Below are 14,110 nucleotides of genomic sequence, written 5' to 3' on the forward strand. Positions count from 1 at the left end.
AACTTGTTGCATTTAAAGGTCGGTACCCTTATCACGTGACCCGGAGGTGTTTCCTCTTCCTGGATTTCGAGTCTTGAACCTGTGATTTCTTTGAATTGTTGTTAAAAGTTTTAAGTTAAAGCATGTCTCATCAAACGGGAATTACAGGTAAGACGTATATTTAACTTTCTAAAATATCTTTATTCTTAAATTGACAAAAATAGATTTTGGTTTAACATACTACCGGCCGGCTTTTTACACAGGCTACATGTACTGTACAGTACATGTAGTTTCAGATGTCAGTCACAGTATTAGCGGGTACAGTATATCAATCATTTACTAGTGGTATTTCAGCTGCCTTTTCTTAGTCTATGGGAAAATACAACAATAAGTATGTATGGAGACTTTTGTTAGTGCTGCTTAAAGTGATAATAACTCTTCGTTTCGGCCAAAAAATGAATTTTCCTGGAGTAAACAACAATTTTCCCATACTTACCAATGGTTAATGAATCCATTTTTACATTCAAAGTTAGTCCCTGGTTTTTTTCTAAAAAGTTTGGTTTTTTGTTAAAATCTCTTAAGAGATTTTAACAGAGTATAGCCATCAATGGAGGTCACGTGGTCTAAAGACAAGCTCAGATATCAGAATAATAGCTATAACAGCCGTTTTTGTGGGAAAACAGAACATATTATATTTTTATGAGTCACTCACAATGTTTTTATTGTGAAATACAGATTTCATACGAAGAGTTATTATCCCTTTAAGTTAATTTCCTTAATTTTTGGCTTAAAATTAGGGGTCTACTCTCAGAATTTTATTTATTATCAGTTCAGTTAAAGCATTTTCCTTATATGGAGAAATTATGACTAAGTCAAGTACAGTAGGCAGCATGATTATTTCATCTGATTCATCTGACCTTATTCTTATATTAAATACATTTTGAATCTGAGATTATTGTCGTGGCAATTGCTTGTGCAAACCAACCTTCTGCTATGGCCCCACTACTATAGATAATAAGATAAAATTTTGCACCCATTTCTATAACAAGAAATATAAACGCTTCATGTTTTAGACTGAGAGTTACATATACCCTATTTTAGCAGACTTCTGAACTATCAACTTAAATTAAAATTTATCACAATCTTGGTCTTAAAATTAAGACCATCTTTCAGACTAAATTGTACTTTGTGTATTGAGCCCAAGGTAATTACTAAGTAGTCTGTTCTCCAAGGCCAGTATTCAGTTTGCCCTTTCCCTGAACTTAAGATGTCTTTACTGATACTCTTCCCCAAAGCAGTATGTAATCTTCTTCATCAAACCTGTATATATGTATGCTTGTTATTAAACTCCCTTGTGGCTTTATGATATCTGGTATTTACTCGAATAATAGATTCGAATATCGTAAATTATTTTTAAAAAAATGCCCCTAAAAGTGTTTAATGAGTAATAGCATGACTTGAAAATGTTGATCCAAAAAATTGAAAAGTTTGTTGATTTTTGTCTCAGAACATACATGTACACTGTTGTGAGTTTCTAAAAATGGTAAATAAAATATTATCAGTGATAACCGTATGTTGTGAAGACCCCTGAGGTCAGGTTGCTGGGGTCAATAGAGCACCTGTTTGGTGGCTGTCAGAAGAAGCTTATTTTATAACTGCTCTATGGTAAATTTATTATCTGTACTTTTTAGGCAAAATCCCACATAATATGCATCCTTTAAGAGGCAAACAAAAAGTTGTCAATAGCATTTGGATTTTTAGGTTTAATCTATGTGTTATTTTTATATTTATCATGTAAAATTCTGTTCATTGTATTAACTATTATTTTTGCCTATTATTTTCACAGCATCTGAAGACTTGAGGAACTTCTTTGCAACATCTAAAGATGGAAGCATTCGTTTGATGAAGATAGGCATTGACAATGGTATACTCATTACTCAGTAGAATTTAAGTGTGCTTAGTTACTATAAGACTTATGGGGATAAAAATAAATGAGTTTGAACACCACTGACCAGACTTTTATAAATGTATCAGGGGCCGATTGAGGCCGTCTTCTAGGTCTTCCAGAAGACGGTCAGATTTTCAAGTTTACATTGACGGGTATCTAATTTTTTTTTGTCGGAAGACGGTCAAAAATGGAGGATGGATCAACAAAGAAAATTTGGAAGTCTGTCAGAATATATCTCTGGATCTGCCCCTGTGTATATACTATCACAAGAAGATGTAGAATTTTTGTAGTATGTAATCTGTTACAAGAGGTAAATATGTTTGTAATTATGATTAATATGTAATATCACCAATTATGTTATAAACTCTTTTTTGTTTTAATTTTTGCTTTTCTGTTGCAGAGGAACTTGTTTTGCTGGACAAAAGTGAACCAAGGAGTTCATGGGAAGAAGATATCCTTTCTAAAAATTATCTAAATAATTTATTACTTGAAGGCATAGAAGCAATTTTTTTCTTTCAAAATAAAGCAAGTTTTAGTTGTAAGACTTTGAATATTTTGATTTTTTATAAGGTTTAAAATTGATTATATGGGATAAAAAGAAATATAAAGTTTATAATATGCCGGTGAATAAAACCAGTGAAGTTGATTGAAAATGAAATCAAACTCTATCTCTATCTTTGGACAATTGACATAGAGAATGTCATGTTTATTAATTATTATCATTTTGCAATAACTTTGCAAAGGTATCTAATGTCAAACCCATTTAAGAAATTTACAGCAATTAAATATGAATATGATATGAAAAAACTAGCTCAAAATTGTGGACATAAAACCTCCTTGACCATTTCCACATTATGATGCCCAAGTCCTCCCACATCTAGATGAGAAACAACCTTGTTATATCTTCTACCGTATGGACAGTACAGATAACTCTGATCAGTATGAGTGGATATACCTCAGTTGGTCACCTGACTTCGCCAGTGTATGTATTATTTATAATAATAATAATATTTATTATTTATGTTCCTGTGTTATTTATGCAAATATACAGTAATGTTATTATATATATATATATATATTTCTTGCATTTTAATTTTTAAATACTTTATTGTCTAAAGGTTAATTTTTTTCACTGAAAATTTTTTATTCATCTATTCATCTTAAGAATGTGATTTTATTTTGCTACCAGTCAGCCCAGCATATATATATATATATATATATATATATATATATATATATATATATATATATATATATATATATATATATATATATATATATGTATGTATTAGCAAAGTGACTTTTTTATCATTTTAATATGTAAATGGTCGATCTTTTAGGGTTGAATTCTTTGATATTGTCTACAAAGAGTAAAACATAAAAGTATCAGTAATTTTTAAATTACTTTAAATTCTTAAAAGAGCCCATTTTTGAATTATAAAATGATGTGTAATGTCTGTCTTACCCTTAAACATCTTATGCTTCTACTTCAGGTTAAACATAAGATGTTGTTTGCTGCTACCCGAGCCACATTAAAGAGAGAGTTTGGCGGTGGACAGGTCAAATGGGAAATATTTGGAACAGTAAAGGTGAAGCAATTTTTAGTCGCGGTCAATATTTTAAAGTAGAAGTTGTAATTTATATATATGCAAATGAGGAATGAATTAGCTCAACTTCATTATAAGTGTAGAAAATGACTGCACTGAAAATAGAATTAATTGTACCTTTCCTAATCTGTTTTGTCCATTATGTTAATACTATTTTGTATTTAAAAAAACTGTCAAAATGTCGAGTCTTTTCTTACATAGTTAATATAATGTAATAGTCTAACACATATAAAAGATTAAAATTCATTTTCAGTCTAATATTGTTGTCATCTGCACAGACTTGTTTTCTATCATGGTATAATATCAGTAGTTGTCACCATAATCGTTTTTAGGAGGACCTGTCACTGTCAGGTTTTAGGAAGCACGTGGAGGCCCATGACGCCCCTGCACCTCTTACCTTTGAGGAGGAGGAATTGGCCATGATCAAAAGTACCGAGGTAAGAAAACAGTCTCGCTTACAAATTCCTGTCAAAATTTTTCCATGATTATATGATGTTTTATTTGTTGGTGATGAGCTACTGTAGTTTATTAGTAAGATGAATATTATACACATTAGGGGTGATTGAAAAGTTAGTATGTATGGCAGCAGGTTTTTTATTTGTTCTATTCTTGCAAAGCAAAATTTCCAGTCAGTAAAAGAGTGAGTTGTACTTACTGCAGGTATGGTTGTAGACAACATGCTAGTGAGGTGTGTAGGGGTGTACATGTCAGATTAACAACATGGACAAAATGTCAGGATGAGTCTTAATATGAGAATGGCTTAGTAATTGCAATGTTGGAAAAAGTGTGTGGGCTAAGTTTGTATTGAGAAGATTTCATTTTTGTTTTCTTCTTGGTTGAGCTCAGAAGTTTAAAATGTTAAAAACAAAAGAATCAGGTTGTCAGAATTGACAACAATTTTGAATTTATATCATGGAAAAGTAGAATTTCTCTTAATACATTCAGTAACTGGAGTATATTTTACTTTTGTTTTTTCTAGTTATCGGTAAGAAAGGCTTGACTTGAAATATGGCATTATTTAGAGGAAAGGAATGGAGAATCAGAATTTACTTTGGCCTGTTGTGGTTTTTGATAACCTCATCCTGCTTTTTAACATGATGTTTTGTTTAACTTGTAGATAGGGGTTAAACAGCATGGACATTGCAAGGCTTTGTTTTGCACAGTAGCTTATCACTTTTGAAACACCTTTTATTTTGAATATCATACAGTTATCATAACAATTGATGATGATGATGTTGATCGGTTTTTGGGTCTTCTGTCCTGAAGAACAATTGATATATGTATTGAACGTCCCTCAAAACATTTAAATAGCAAATAAGTTTATTGGAATGCCACTTGTCACAATTAATAGATTTGAGTATTTCAGAAAGAATATTGATATCTGGATAATATTCTGATGCATAGATATGCCTTGTTTGTTTGGACGTGTTTGTCGGTTCTCTCTTATTCCAAATTTTTGAAGTGTGCAGTTAATAGAAATATAAAGAATGAAGAAATACATTTGTAGGTCCTATTGCACCTGGGTCATTAACGAAAATTTTGAGAATTGTGCAGCTTTATTTTTCATTTTTTTCATTTGTTCACTCATTTATAATTCACTGAAGCTATTTTCTTACATAAACTTTGACCATGCTGATACTGATGCTTGCTAAAGCTGTGTTTGTCTTTCTGTGGAAGATTGGTCTCAGTTGTTTATTATTTATTTTAACCCCCCCCCCCCCCCCCACACACACACACACACACACACACACACACACTTCTAGGCCAGTTTTATGTGCGTTTGTGTGGCATTTTCTCAGTTGCCATAATTTGTTTAAGATTATTAAGGTACATTTGATATCAATTTTAGAGTCCCTGATCAAAACTCTTTACGTGTAACCTTCAGACATACTTTCACCCTCATACTTTGAAATTTGTAACATTTTTTTGCATGGTTGTATAATTATTAGCAGAATCGCAGTTTATGGTTTCATACCAAAAAGGCTCATGATAGAAAAATAATGATATATATATATATATAGTGAAAGACATTTAAACATTCACTAATGTCATTTTTTTAAATTTCAGGTGAAAGCAGACATTGGAGTGGACACAAAGCATCAAACGCTGTCAGGGGTGGCTTTTCCTATAGAGGACGATGCACTTCATAAGATAATGGAACTAGGGCAAGGAGAAATAACTTATGTCCAGTTGGTAAGAATTAGACTGATTTTCCATTTTTATTCCAACACTGAAAAGATGTTAATCAGAAGGTCATCATTTTTGTGAAAAAAAAATTAAAGTTGATAGGCAGATAACAGAACAGATATAAGAATGTCATCAATTTTGTAAAAAAAAAAAAAAAAAAAGTTGATAGGTAGATAGCAGAATATGCAATGGTCTCTTTGGCTCTATTCCCATAGATTTTAGATCGATCTGGATAATATTCTGATGCATAGATATGCCTTGTTTGTTTGGACGTGTTTGTCGGTTCTCTCTTATTCCAAATTTTTGAAGTGTGCAGTTTATAGAAATATAAAGAATGAAGAAATACATTTGTAGGTCCTATTGCTAAAGTAGGTCGATCTAATCTTTGGAAATGGGGTGTTTGTATTTGACCACTGAAAAAGAAAAAAATATTGCAGTCAATCTGAATGGAAGTAAAAATGAAATTTTCACAGAAGAGCTATTTTATAACAGGACAAAGAGATTTCTTTATAGTAAGGTCTTTATTAATTTAATTTTTTAGCTTAATTTTTTAACTTAATTTTCTCTAAATTCAGAGTGTAGACCTTGAAAATGAGAAGATTTGTCTTGAAGCTGCTGAGGATCTCGCAGTCAGTGCCCTACCTTCCAGAGTACCTGCTGACCATGCCAGATATCACCTGTTTAAATTTAAACACACACATGAAGGAGACTACCTACAAAGTATAAGTAAGTAGAAATTAAATTATTTATTTATTTATTTGCTCAGCGATTTTTTGGATTGATAGGAAATAGATTCTGCAGTATATTTTGTCTGTGTTTACCAGAACTTGCTAACCTTGTAATCTGCTCCTCTGATAGATAATATTTAGATTTTATGTCTAATTAATATGCATTTGGATGTACGTTATTAATCTACATGGATTTTTACATGTAAGATATGGGTACTGACTTTCATTTCAAGATATAGCAAAAATGCTCAATAATTGACACGTTGTCATGTGTCAGACGTCAATTAGCATAGTGTAAATTAAGCATTCAGTGAGTTATGTTTTCCATTTCCAGTATTTATCTATTCTATGCCTGGTTACAAGTGTTCAGTGAAAGAAAGGATGTTGTACTCTAGTTGTAAATCTCCAGTAATAGAAATGGTGGAGCAGCTAGGACTACAAGTTGATAGGAAGGTTTGTATATGTTATGCTTTGTTTAGATTGATGCAGTGAAGAAATATCAGAAAGATACCTGTATTTTAATTACTAGACAATGGAAAAATGCTATAAATATTTTCGTTTCAAGATGAGTGTTTCTTATATTTCTCTTTACTCCAGCTTGAGATTGACAGTGGCGAGGAACTATCAGAAGCCTACCTTTATGATGAACTCCATCCAAAGAAGAACATAGCAAAGCAGGCCTTTGCTAAACCAAAGGGTCCTGCTGGCAGAGGCCCAAAACGAATGACGAAGCCTAGGGCAGAAAATGGAGAATAGAGGCCTAATAAATGAACTCTGTTGACTTTTATGGATTAAAATTACATTCAAGGCTTGTTATTACCTTGAATTTGATAGAAGACACAGAATCAAGAATTTGAAGCAAATTTTGAACAGAGCAGTACTGACCAGGAAAAGTTTTTGAAAAGATGGAGCAATCCAGATAGAGATGCATACCAAAACACTGGAAGAACCCAAGAGAGGGGTTTAAAACAGGCGGAAACTTGGATTTGTTGAATGTGTGTAACTGAGCCAAGGCGTCCCTTAATTATGAGATAATACCATTTTAGAAATAAGAAGCCAAGGTGGCAGTAGAATTTTCCGGAATGAATTTCATTAATTATCATGTGAGGGGTATGTGGGAGAAATGTGTAAAATAACAAAAAAAAAAAAATCATTATGCGTAAATTTGACCCAGTCTGGGGCCAGAGCCACTGCAGATCATGTGTAACATAAAATGGATGACATAAAATAGTTACATCTCTGTTAAAATGATTATGCAAGAAAATATTTTTGAAAAGTGTGATATTCTCTCTCAACCTGCCAAGGAAGTATACAATATTTTTGTAATGCCGTAGTTTATGCCAATATAAGCATGGTTTGTATGGGAATGAATTATATGTTTTTTGTTAAGAACATTGCATGTTTGAATTTTATGTACTTTTCCCCAAAAAACTGTGCCTTTCTAAATTGTTATGGGTTCTGCTTTTAAGCTGCATGAAATAATGATGAAAAATGATTTTCTCATAAATTTTGCTTTAAGAAAATAGATAACCCGGTAAGAGGAAAGTTTTCATTTTGGTGTAAAAGTTAGCATGCTATCAATCATAAATCTGCAAAAATACACTCAAGTTAACAGTTACAACTGCACTTTTTTGCACTTGTTGACATTAATAATTTCACTTCAATTTATTGTTATTGATTATAAGAATTGATGCAAAAAGCAGTGTCAATTTTTCAAGTAAGTCGGACTTAATAAAAGTTAATGCATTTTAGTAGTGGTTCAAAGACTTGCTAAATTAGAAATAACACTAATAACATCTTTCAGTCACAGTGTTGTACTTTATTTAATATTCAACTCAGAATAAATTAAGCATTATGTTTCGTTCATACAAAGACAAATGCTAAGTGTGCTATAATTTTTTATGTCTTTTCTTTGCCATGCTAACAGTTAAAATTATTTCGGGGGTATATCTATAAATCAATCACTATCTATTCAGAGCTCGTTAAGAACAATCGTGTTTTCACCATTTTCCATCCTTGTATTAGGTTTCATATAAAGAAACGTAAATGTAAAGAAACAAGAGTGTCACAGTATATCCATATCAGCAAATGTCAATACTATTAAGTTATATGTGAGGGAATAAAACAGTAAAACCTCTGAAAATGTTCATCACTTCAAATAACACTTGAGTTTAAAATGAATTAAAATGCCCATGTACTGTAATGTCAATGTGCTGTATGTATATAACTTGCAGTCAGCTGCTCCCACTTTATATTTTAACGCAGTTCTTTTTCAATTAAGTCTTCACACTAATCCTGGGCATTTCTCCTTTTTTTGAAGTATTGTCCATTTGAAGTTTCTGCACAAAAAATAATAACAATGAAAAACATTGCTGCCTTTTTCTGTCACTGAAAGATACAATGAATATATTCCCAACTTTTAAGACTTATCAACTAAGGTAAGGAAAAGAGAACTGTCGAATTCTTCTTTTGATGGCCTCTTAAGAAGAAAATAAAAAGATGTTTTGTTGTTGAAGACGCTAGCACACAGTCTCCTGTGGTCATCAAAGACCAGCGGCTTTGGCTTCTGCTTGTCTAAAAAAAAAAAAAAACAAAACCAAAATCAGTAAAAAAAAAAATTATGATTTCCTGAATATTTAAAGTATCACACTTTTAAAGGCACATATTGACAATAGACTGCATTTTTAACATGGACATTTTTCCAAATGGTCAAACACTCATCTTTGAGTTAGAATACATTTAAAATATAACTGTAATACAGGTACTCCATTCAACAACATTTCTAATTCATTTCATAATCGTTTTAAGCCAAATGGCTACTATAAACACTATATATATATATGGACACTGGACAATAATATAGTAGTAACAATAATATCACTTTTAATTATGAAATATATATATATATATATACATTCTTGTCTTTCTTTCTGACAACACTTACTTTCGAGACTGCAAAAGTGCACGGACCTCATCTCTGTGCATATTTATTAAATCAATGTCTCTGAAGTTAATAAGGCCATACAAGGTGCTAGAACAGAAAAAGACATATACGTTACATTTTCTATAGCTATCTTGATGGTTTAGATCCAAACCGCAATATTATAATTATACTAAGGTAAAAGAAACTTGGAAGCTTTACTAGAAGGATAAATTATTAATAAAATGATGTACAATTCAAGCTATCATGGCTGACATCTTACCCCAACACCGCCCCTTGTACAGCCCCGTACGCCATGGCAACAGGGCCTTTGTAGAACATAGCCAGTCCGCCTGTCATACCTTAAAGATAAGTCTTAAAGTAGTTTTCACTTATATTCAAGCTTTCATCTAAGAAAGATGAAATCTTGGTAGAATCTACAATTACTTGGTCTTCTCAAAGGGGAAAACTGTGAATTTTACAGACACTGTATTTATTAAGTCACAAATTCTTAAAATTGGAACATTCCTATGGAGTGGTAGCAACAAAAAATTTAAAAGGAGGCTATCTAATAGTTCTATTTTATACAGTAAAAACACAGTAAATGCTACATATATATTTTTAATAACTCCAACATTATGTACCATCTGAAAGATTGATAATTTGTCCCAACTGAAAAGATCAAATCAATAACATACATCCAAGAGGATCAATTTCTCTTCATTACTTAATATTTAAAATTGAGACAGGTCATCAGTTTAAAAGTTTTCAGCTTACTGGCCATTTGGACCATCAGTTTCCTAAAACCTGCTGGTTCAAATCGGGGTTCACTGGAGATTTCCATACTGCATTATTAAAATCGGCTCTATTACATTAAGTCACCTATGACATTTAAGTATATTGTAGCAGGTATAGACTACTGTATATATCACATTATACAGCTTAATGGTGTCGACAATGACACCTGTGGCCCCATTCAGAATAGGGGACTATCTAGTCCGAGGGTCAAATATGGCACCCCACTGGTACTACAAAGCTTGCCGTCTAATCTGCTAATAGACACTGAATAGATATCACGTGGGGAAGTATTCAAGTGGGTCGGCCATATTTGACCTTTGGACTAGTTAGTCCCCTATTCTGAATGGAGCCTATAAAGGTACAAGCATGCCTTTGTAATGCATTGGTGTAATGCACATGCATGAATGTATGACTGTACGTATTTGGGTATATATTCGTATGTGTGCATGCATGCATTTGGTGTATAGTATTTATCTCAACATCTGCAGTGTGTGAATATGTGTACATGCATGCACTGTTATGTGTGATGGAAAATTTGTCTTCAGCAATAACCCACCTGCACTTAAAGTATAATGGTAAAACCTACATGAGTTAAAGTAAATATTGATGCTTTGCGACAGGAACCTGAAAGAAATTTTTTTTCAATCTCAGTATCATTATTTTCTGACTCTGTAGTCTCCGTAGCACACCCTGAGCTTCAGAGCTAACTTGACACTAACCTATTCACTGTAGCCTATCTTCATCGTGTCAAGTAACCTCTGACCAGATTCGATTGCCTCCGCCGCCCGCCAATCAAATTTAAAAGCCCGCACTCAATGACTCATTAAACGATCTAGCCAATGAACGCGAACGAGTCAAAGCGCGCTTTGTTCAAATCCGGACCAATCAAAGATAAGGCTGAATATCAGGGTCTTGCCGTAACCTGTGGGCAGCACGCAAATAACATCCCTCAAACTGCTAGAACCTATGGTTTCAATTCCGATTTACTCATATTTTGCAAAGAATCAAGAGATAACTTAACACATTCTTTTTCGTAGTCACTCGCCTTGCTTTCTTTGTGTAAGGTAATACACTCGGAACTACTCGGATGTCTCCGCACTCGACAATAACTTTGTTGTTAGTATGGAGCTTGCGGAATCAGCCGAGGATTGCCGATTGACGGTCAACCAATCAGCGTTTTCACCAAACTTTGGTGAAAAATTTTGAAACATGGATTTGATTGGCTTATATAAACTAGGTCAAACTATTTTCGTCAGAGGTTACTTGACACGATGAAGATAGGCTACAGTGAAGAGGTTAGTGTCAAGTTAGCTCTGAAGCTCAGGGTGCCGTAGCATGACTTCATTTAAAACACAAAGCTACACATAAATGCCACTAGTATGCAGACTGAACTAGTTTGGTCGGTCCACTTCTTACTAAGTGCAATCAGTGGAATCAGCTAAGTTGTCTGACATGCCTCCTTGAGCAGCTTGTGGATAATTAAGCCAAGGGCATGCAAAAGTTAATTACCCCCTAGCTTGAGGAGGCGTTCCATTCAGTTTAGCCGATTGCACTTAGCCAGAGCCCCTATTGGGAGATGGACTGACCCAACTGGTACAATGTGTCTGTCTGAATGCTACCTGAAATAGCTTAATTTTGTATTGATAAAAAATTATAAAATTAAATATCTGAGATAAAAAGGAGTCAAAGTTTGCATATTTAGTTCAGGATGATGTGATTATAAAGACCCCATCCTGTCCCCACTTAAGGCATTCTTAAGTCAGACACTGCATACTTCAATCTATTAGTTTCAATATACACTGACTTACTCGAAGCAAAGTATGAAAAGAAAAAACTTAAACCCCGTCTTGGTTCCTCCAACTAATGAGTGAACACGAATGCTCTCAGCTAATGCTGTCTGGAAATAAGAAAATAGAATTTATCTTGTCACCATAATATTTATTTCAATCTCACTGAGTCTCATTATTTTATGACCACGATAGAGAGAGAGAGAGAGAGAGAGAGAGAGAGAGAGAGAGAGAGAGAGAGAGAGAGAGAGAGAGAACAGCCAATGTATACCTACTTGCCATTAAGAGCTTCTGTAGTAAATTAGATATTCTTGGATGTTAGAGTCTTTCTCAAATTAGCTAGTGCAACTGCCTTAACTACATATTAACATGAAATATTTTCAAATTCCATTACCATATGCTGCATCTGTACCAAGCATTATTGTTTATAAATCTCACAATGACTATATCTTGATAAAATGGACTTCACTATCATTGATTACCTTGGTCAATCCTATATCAATTAGCTCTTGTCCCATTCAATATTTGTACTTACCTGTGCAGCAAAATTACTTTGGAATTTATATGTCTGGTGCTTTTTAATAAATTTTTCCGCTGCCTCTTTGCTGCTTTTAGTTGCACCAACTACTAATCCAAAAATAAAAGCGACCAATGCATTTTTTGCCAGATGCATTGTCATGGGATTGTCCTCGCTTATGACTTCCCTATAAAGCAAGACAATTTTATTTCCTTTATATTGTTTAATACATTGCATCAATTTTCTTTTGATAAACTGACTTACATGCAACATATCAATCTTTATGATTTCAATATATTATATTTTGCTTTATATTATTAATAGCACCAGGTGATACCAAGTTGACCCTCAAGTACAAGCATACATGTACTTTCTGTTTCAATATACTTACTTTTCAGTATAGTAAAATTTAACTCTGTCCCACCCAGTTTCCTGTGCCATATATGCATCAACATCTTCTTCACGCACTGCATACTTGCTATCAGGCTTGGTTTCTGTAGCAACATCCTGACTGACAACACCAGATGAGATAGCCTTGGAAACAGTCTCTGTGGAGTTCACTGCTGAGGTACTGGTATTTGTTTCAGTCGTTTTAACATCATTTTTACCTTGGGCATATGCAACAGGAAAAAAGTTCAAATTTCTTGCAACATGTTGGAATCTTATTTTCTTGAATAACTGTGCTGGATTCCATCTGATGTATTCACTTGTGCCATTTATCAGGTTAACTGGAGTTCTATTAAAATGTCCCATGCAGTTTTTGTATGTATGAAACATGTTCTGGAACTTTGCATACGAAAATACTTGTACATGTTTTCTCAAGTGTAGTTTGATATCCAAATCCATCCTATAATATTTATTTCTGTCTGGAAGTTGAAATGCAGTGGATGTTTTCCCTTCAGGACAAGGCATTGTCTCTCCAAATGGTTATATCTTTAAGTTCAAAGAAAATCAAAATAATAAAACATATACTAGTATTACAATTTAGTCTAACAGGAATCATATATTTCATTACATTTTCTCACAATACAATACAATACAATACAATACAATACAATACAATACAATACAATACAATATATATTGTGAGAAAATTAATTTAATGAAATAAAGGTTCCCTGCTGGACTATAATATAATATAATATAATATAATATAATATAATATAATATAATATAATATAATATAATATAATATAATATAATATAATATAATCCATGCATTAGCATTCGAATTTCCTATTGACGATTTTGATATCTGTGCTGTGCTAACGCATGAAAGCAAAGCCAAAGGCTTCAAAATTAAAAGTGTCAATTTAAATACCAGTTTCTGAACCAGCAGCGGTGCAGGAGCTCTAAAATGTTTATCTTAACTCTCACGGTACTTTGTATGATAATGTATTTGTTTACCCTATCAAAACGACAGCTAGAATAGGACGTTTTCCAAATAATCACATAATCAGAAAATTATTCTTTTTTCACTATGTGCAGATTACAAAATTCCACACTTCTTACTCTCACCTACTGGCTTCTGAATGGAGATTGGAAAGGACATTCGGCTCGCAAATTGACTTGTTCTCTGTAAAATATTAGAAAAGCTAAAAGGAAAAATACATGAATAGATGTTAGGAGAAATCAACTG

General features: G+C 33.0%; 2 protein-coding genes across 4 annotated transcripts; one reads left to right on the top strand and one right to left on the bottom strand.

Moving 5' to 3' along the window:
- The first annotated feature begins 10 nt into the window (after nt 1–10).
- Nucleotides 11–8,338, top strand: LOC106172559 (twinfilin-1). The gene is made up of 10 exons (XM_013553330.3): nt 11–147; nt 1,826–1,903; nt 2,328–2,378; nt 2,779–2,909; nt 3,421–3,516; nt 3,867–3,971; nt 5,602–5,727; nt 6,297–6,447; nt 6,784–6,902; nt 7,047–8,338. The coding sequence occupies exons 1-10, from the start codon at nt 123–125 to the stop codon at nt 7,203–7,205; spliced, it is 1,041 nt and encodes a 346-aa protein (XP_013408784.1). The 5' UTR covers nt 11–122; the 3' UTR covers nt 7,206–8,338.
- LOC106172560 (complex I assembly factor TIMMDC1, mitochondrial) lies at nt 8,248–14,078 on the bottom strand. Of its 3 annotated transcripts, none has more exons than XM_013553331.2 (8): nt 13,990–14,078; nt 12,863–13,404; nt 12,490–12,658; nt 11,976–12,064; nt 10,724–10,791; nt 9,653–9,731; nt 9,394–9,480; nt 8,248–9,023 (listed from the first exon to the last, which is right to left on the bottom strand). In XM_013553331.2, the coding sequence occupies exons 2-8, from the start codon at nt 13,381–13,383 to the stop codon at nt 8,993–8,995; spliced, it is 1,044 nt and encodes a 347-aa protein (XP_013408785.2). In that variant the 5' UTR covers nt 13,384–13,404; nt 13,990–14,078; the 3' UTR covers nt 8,248–8,992. The 3 variants fall into 3 exon arrangements, 2 of the variants coding, with proteins under 2 accessions (XP_013408785.2, XP_013408786.2); XM_013553332.2 differs by lacking the exon at nt 13,990–14,078 and adding an exon at nt 13,879–13,987; XR_015335194.1 differs by lacking the exon at nt 10,724–10,791 and having other exon boundaries at nt 13,990–14,066.
- Nucleotides 14,079–14,110: the final 32 nt, after the last annotated feature.

Source organism: Lingula anatina, chromosome 6, assembly GCF_051362555.1.
Source record: "Lingula anatina isolate TDL-2025a chromosome 6, LinAna3.0, whole genome shotgun sequence".
Lineage (NCBI taxonomy): Eukaryota > Metazoa > Brachiopoda > Lingulata > Lingulida > Lingulidae > Lingula > Lingula anatina.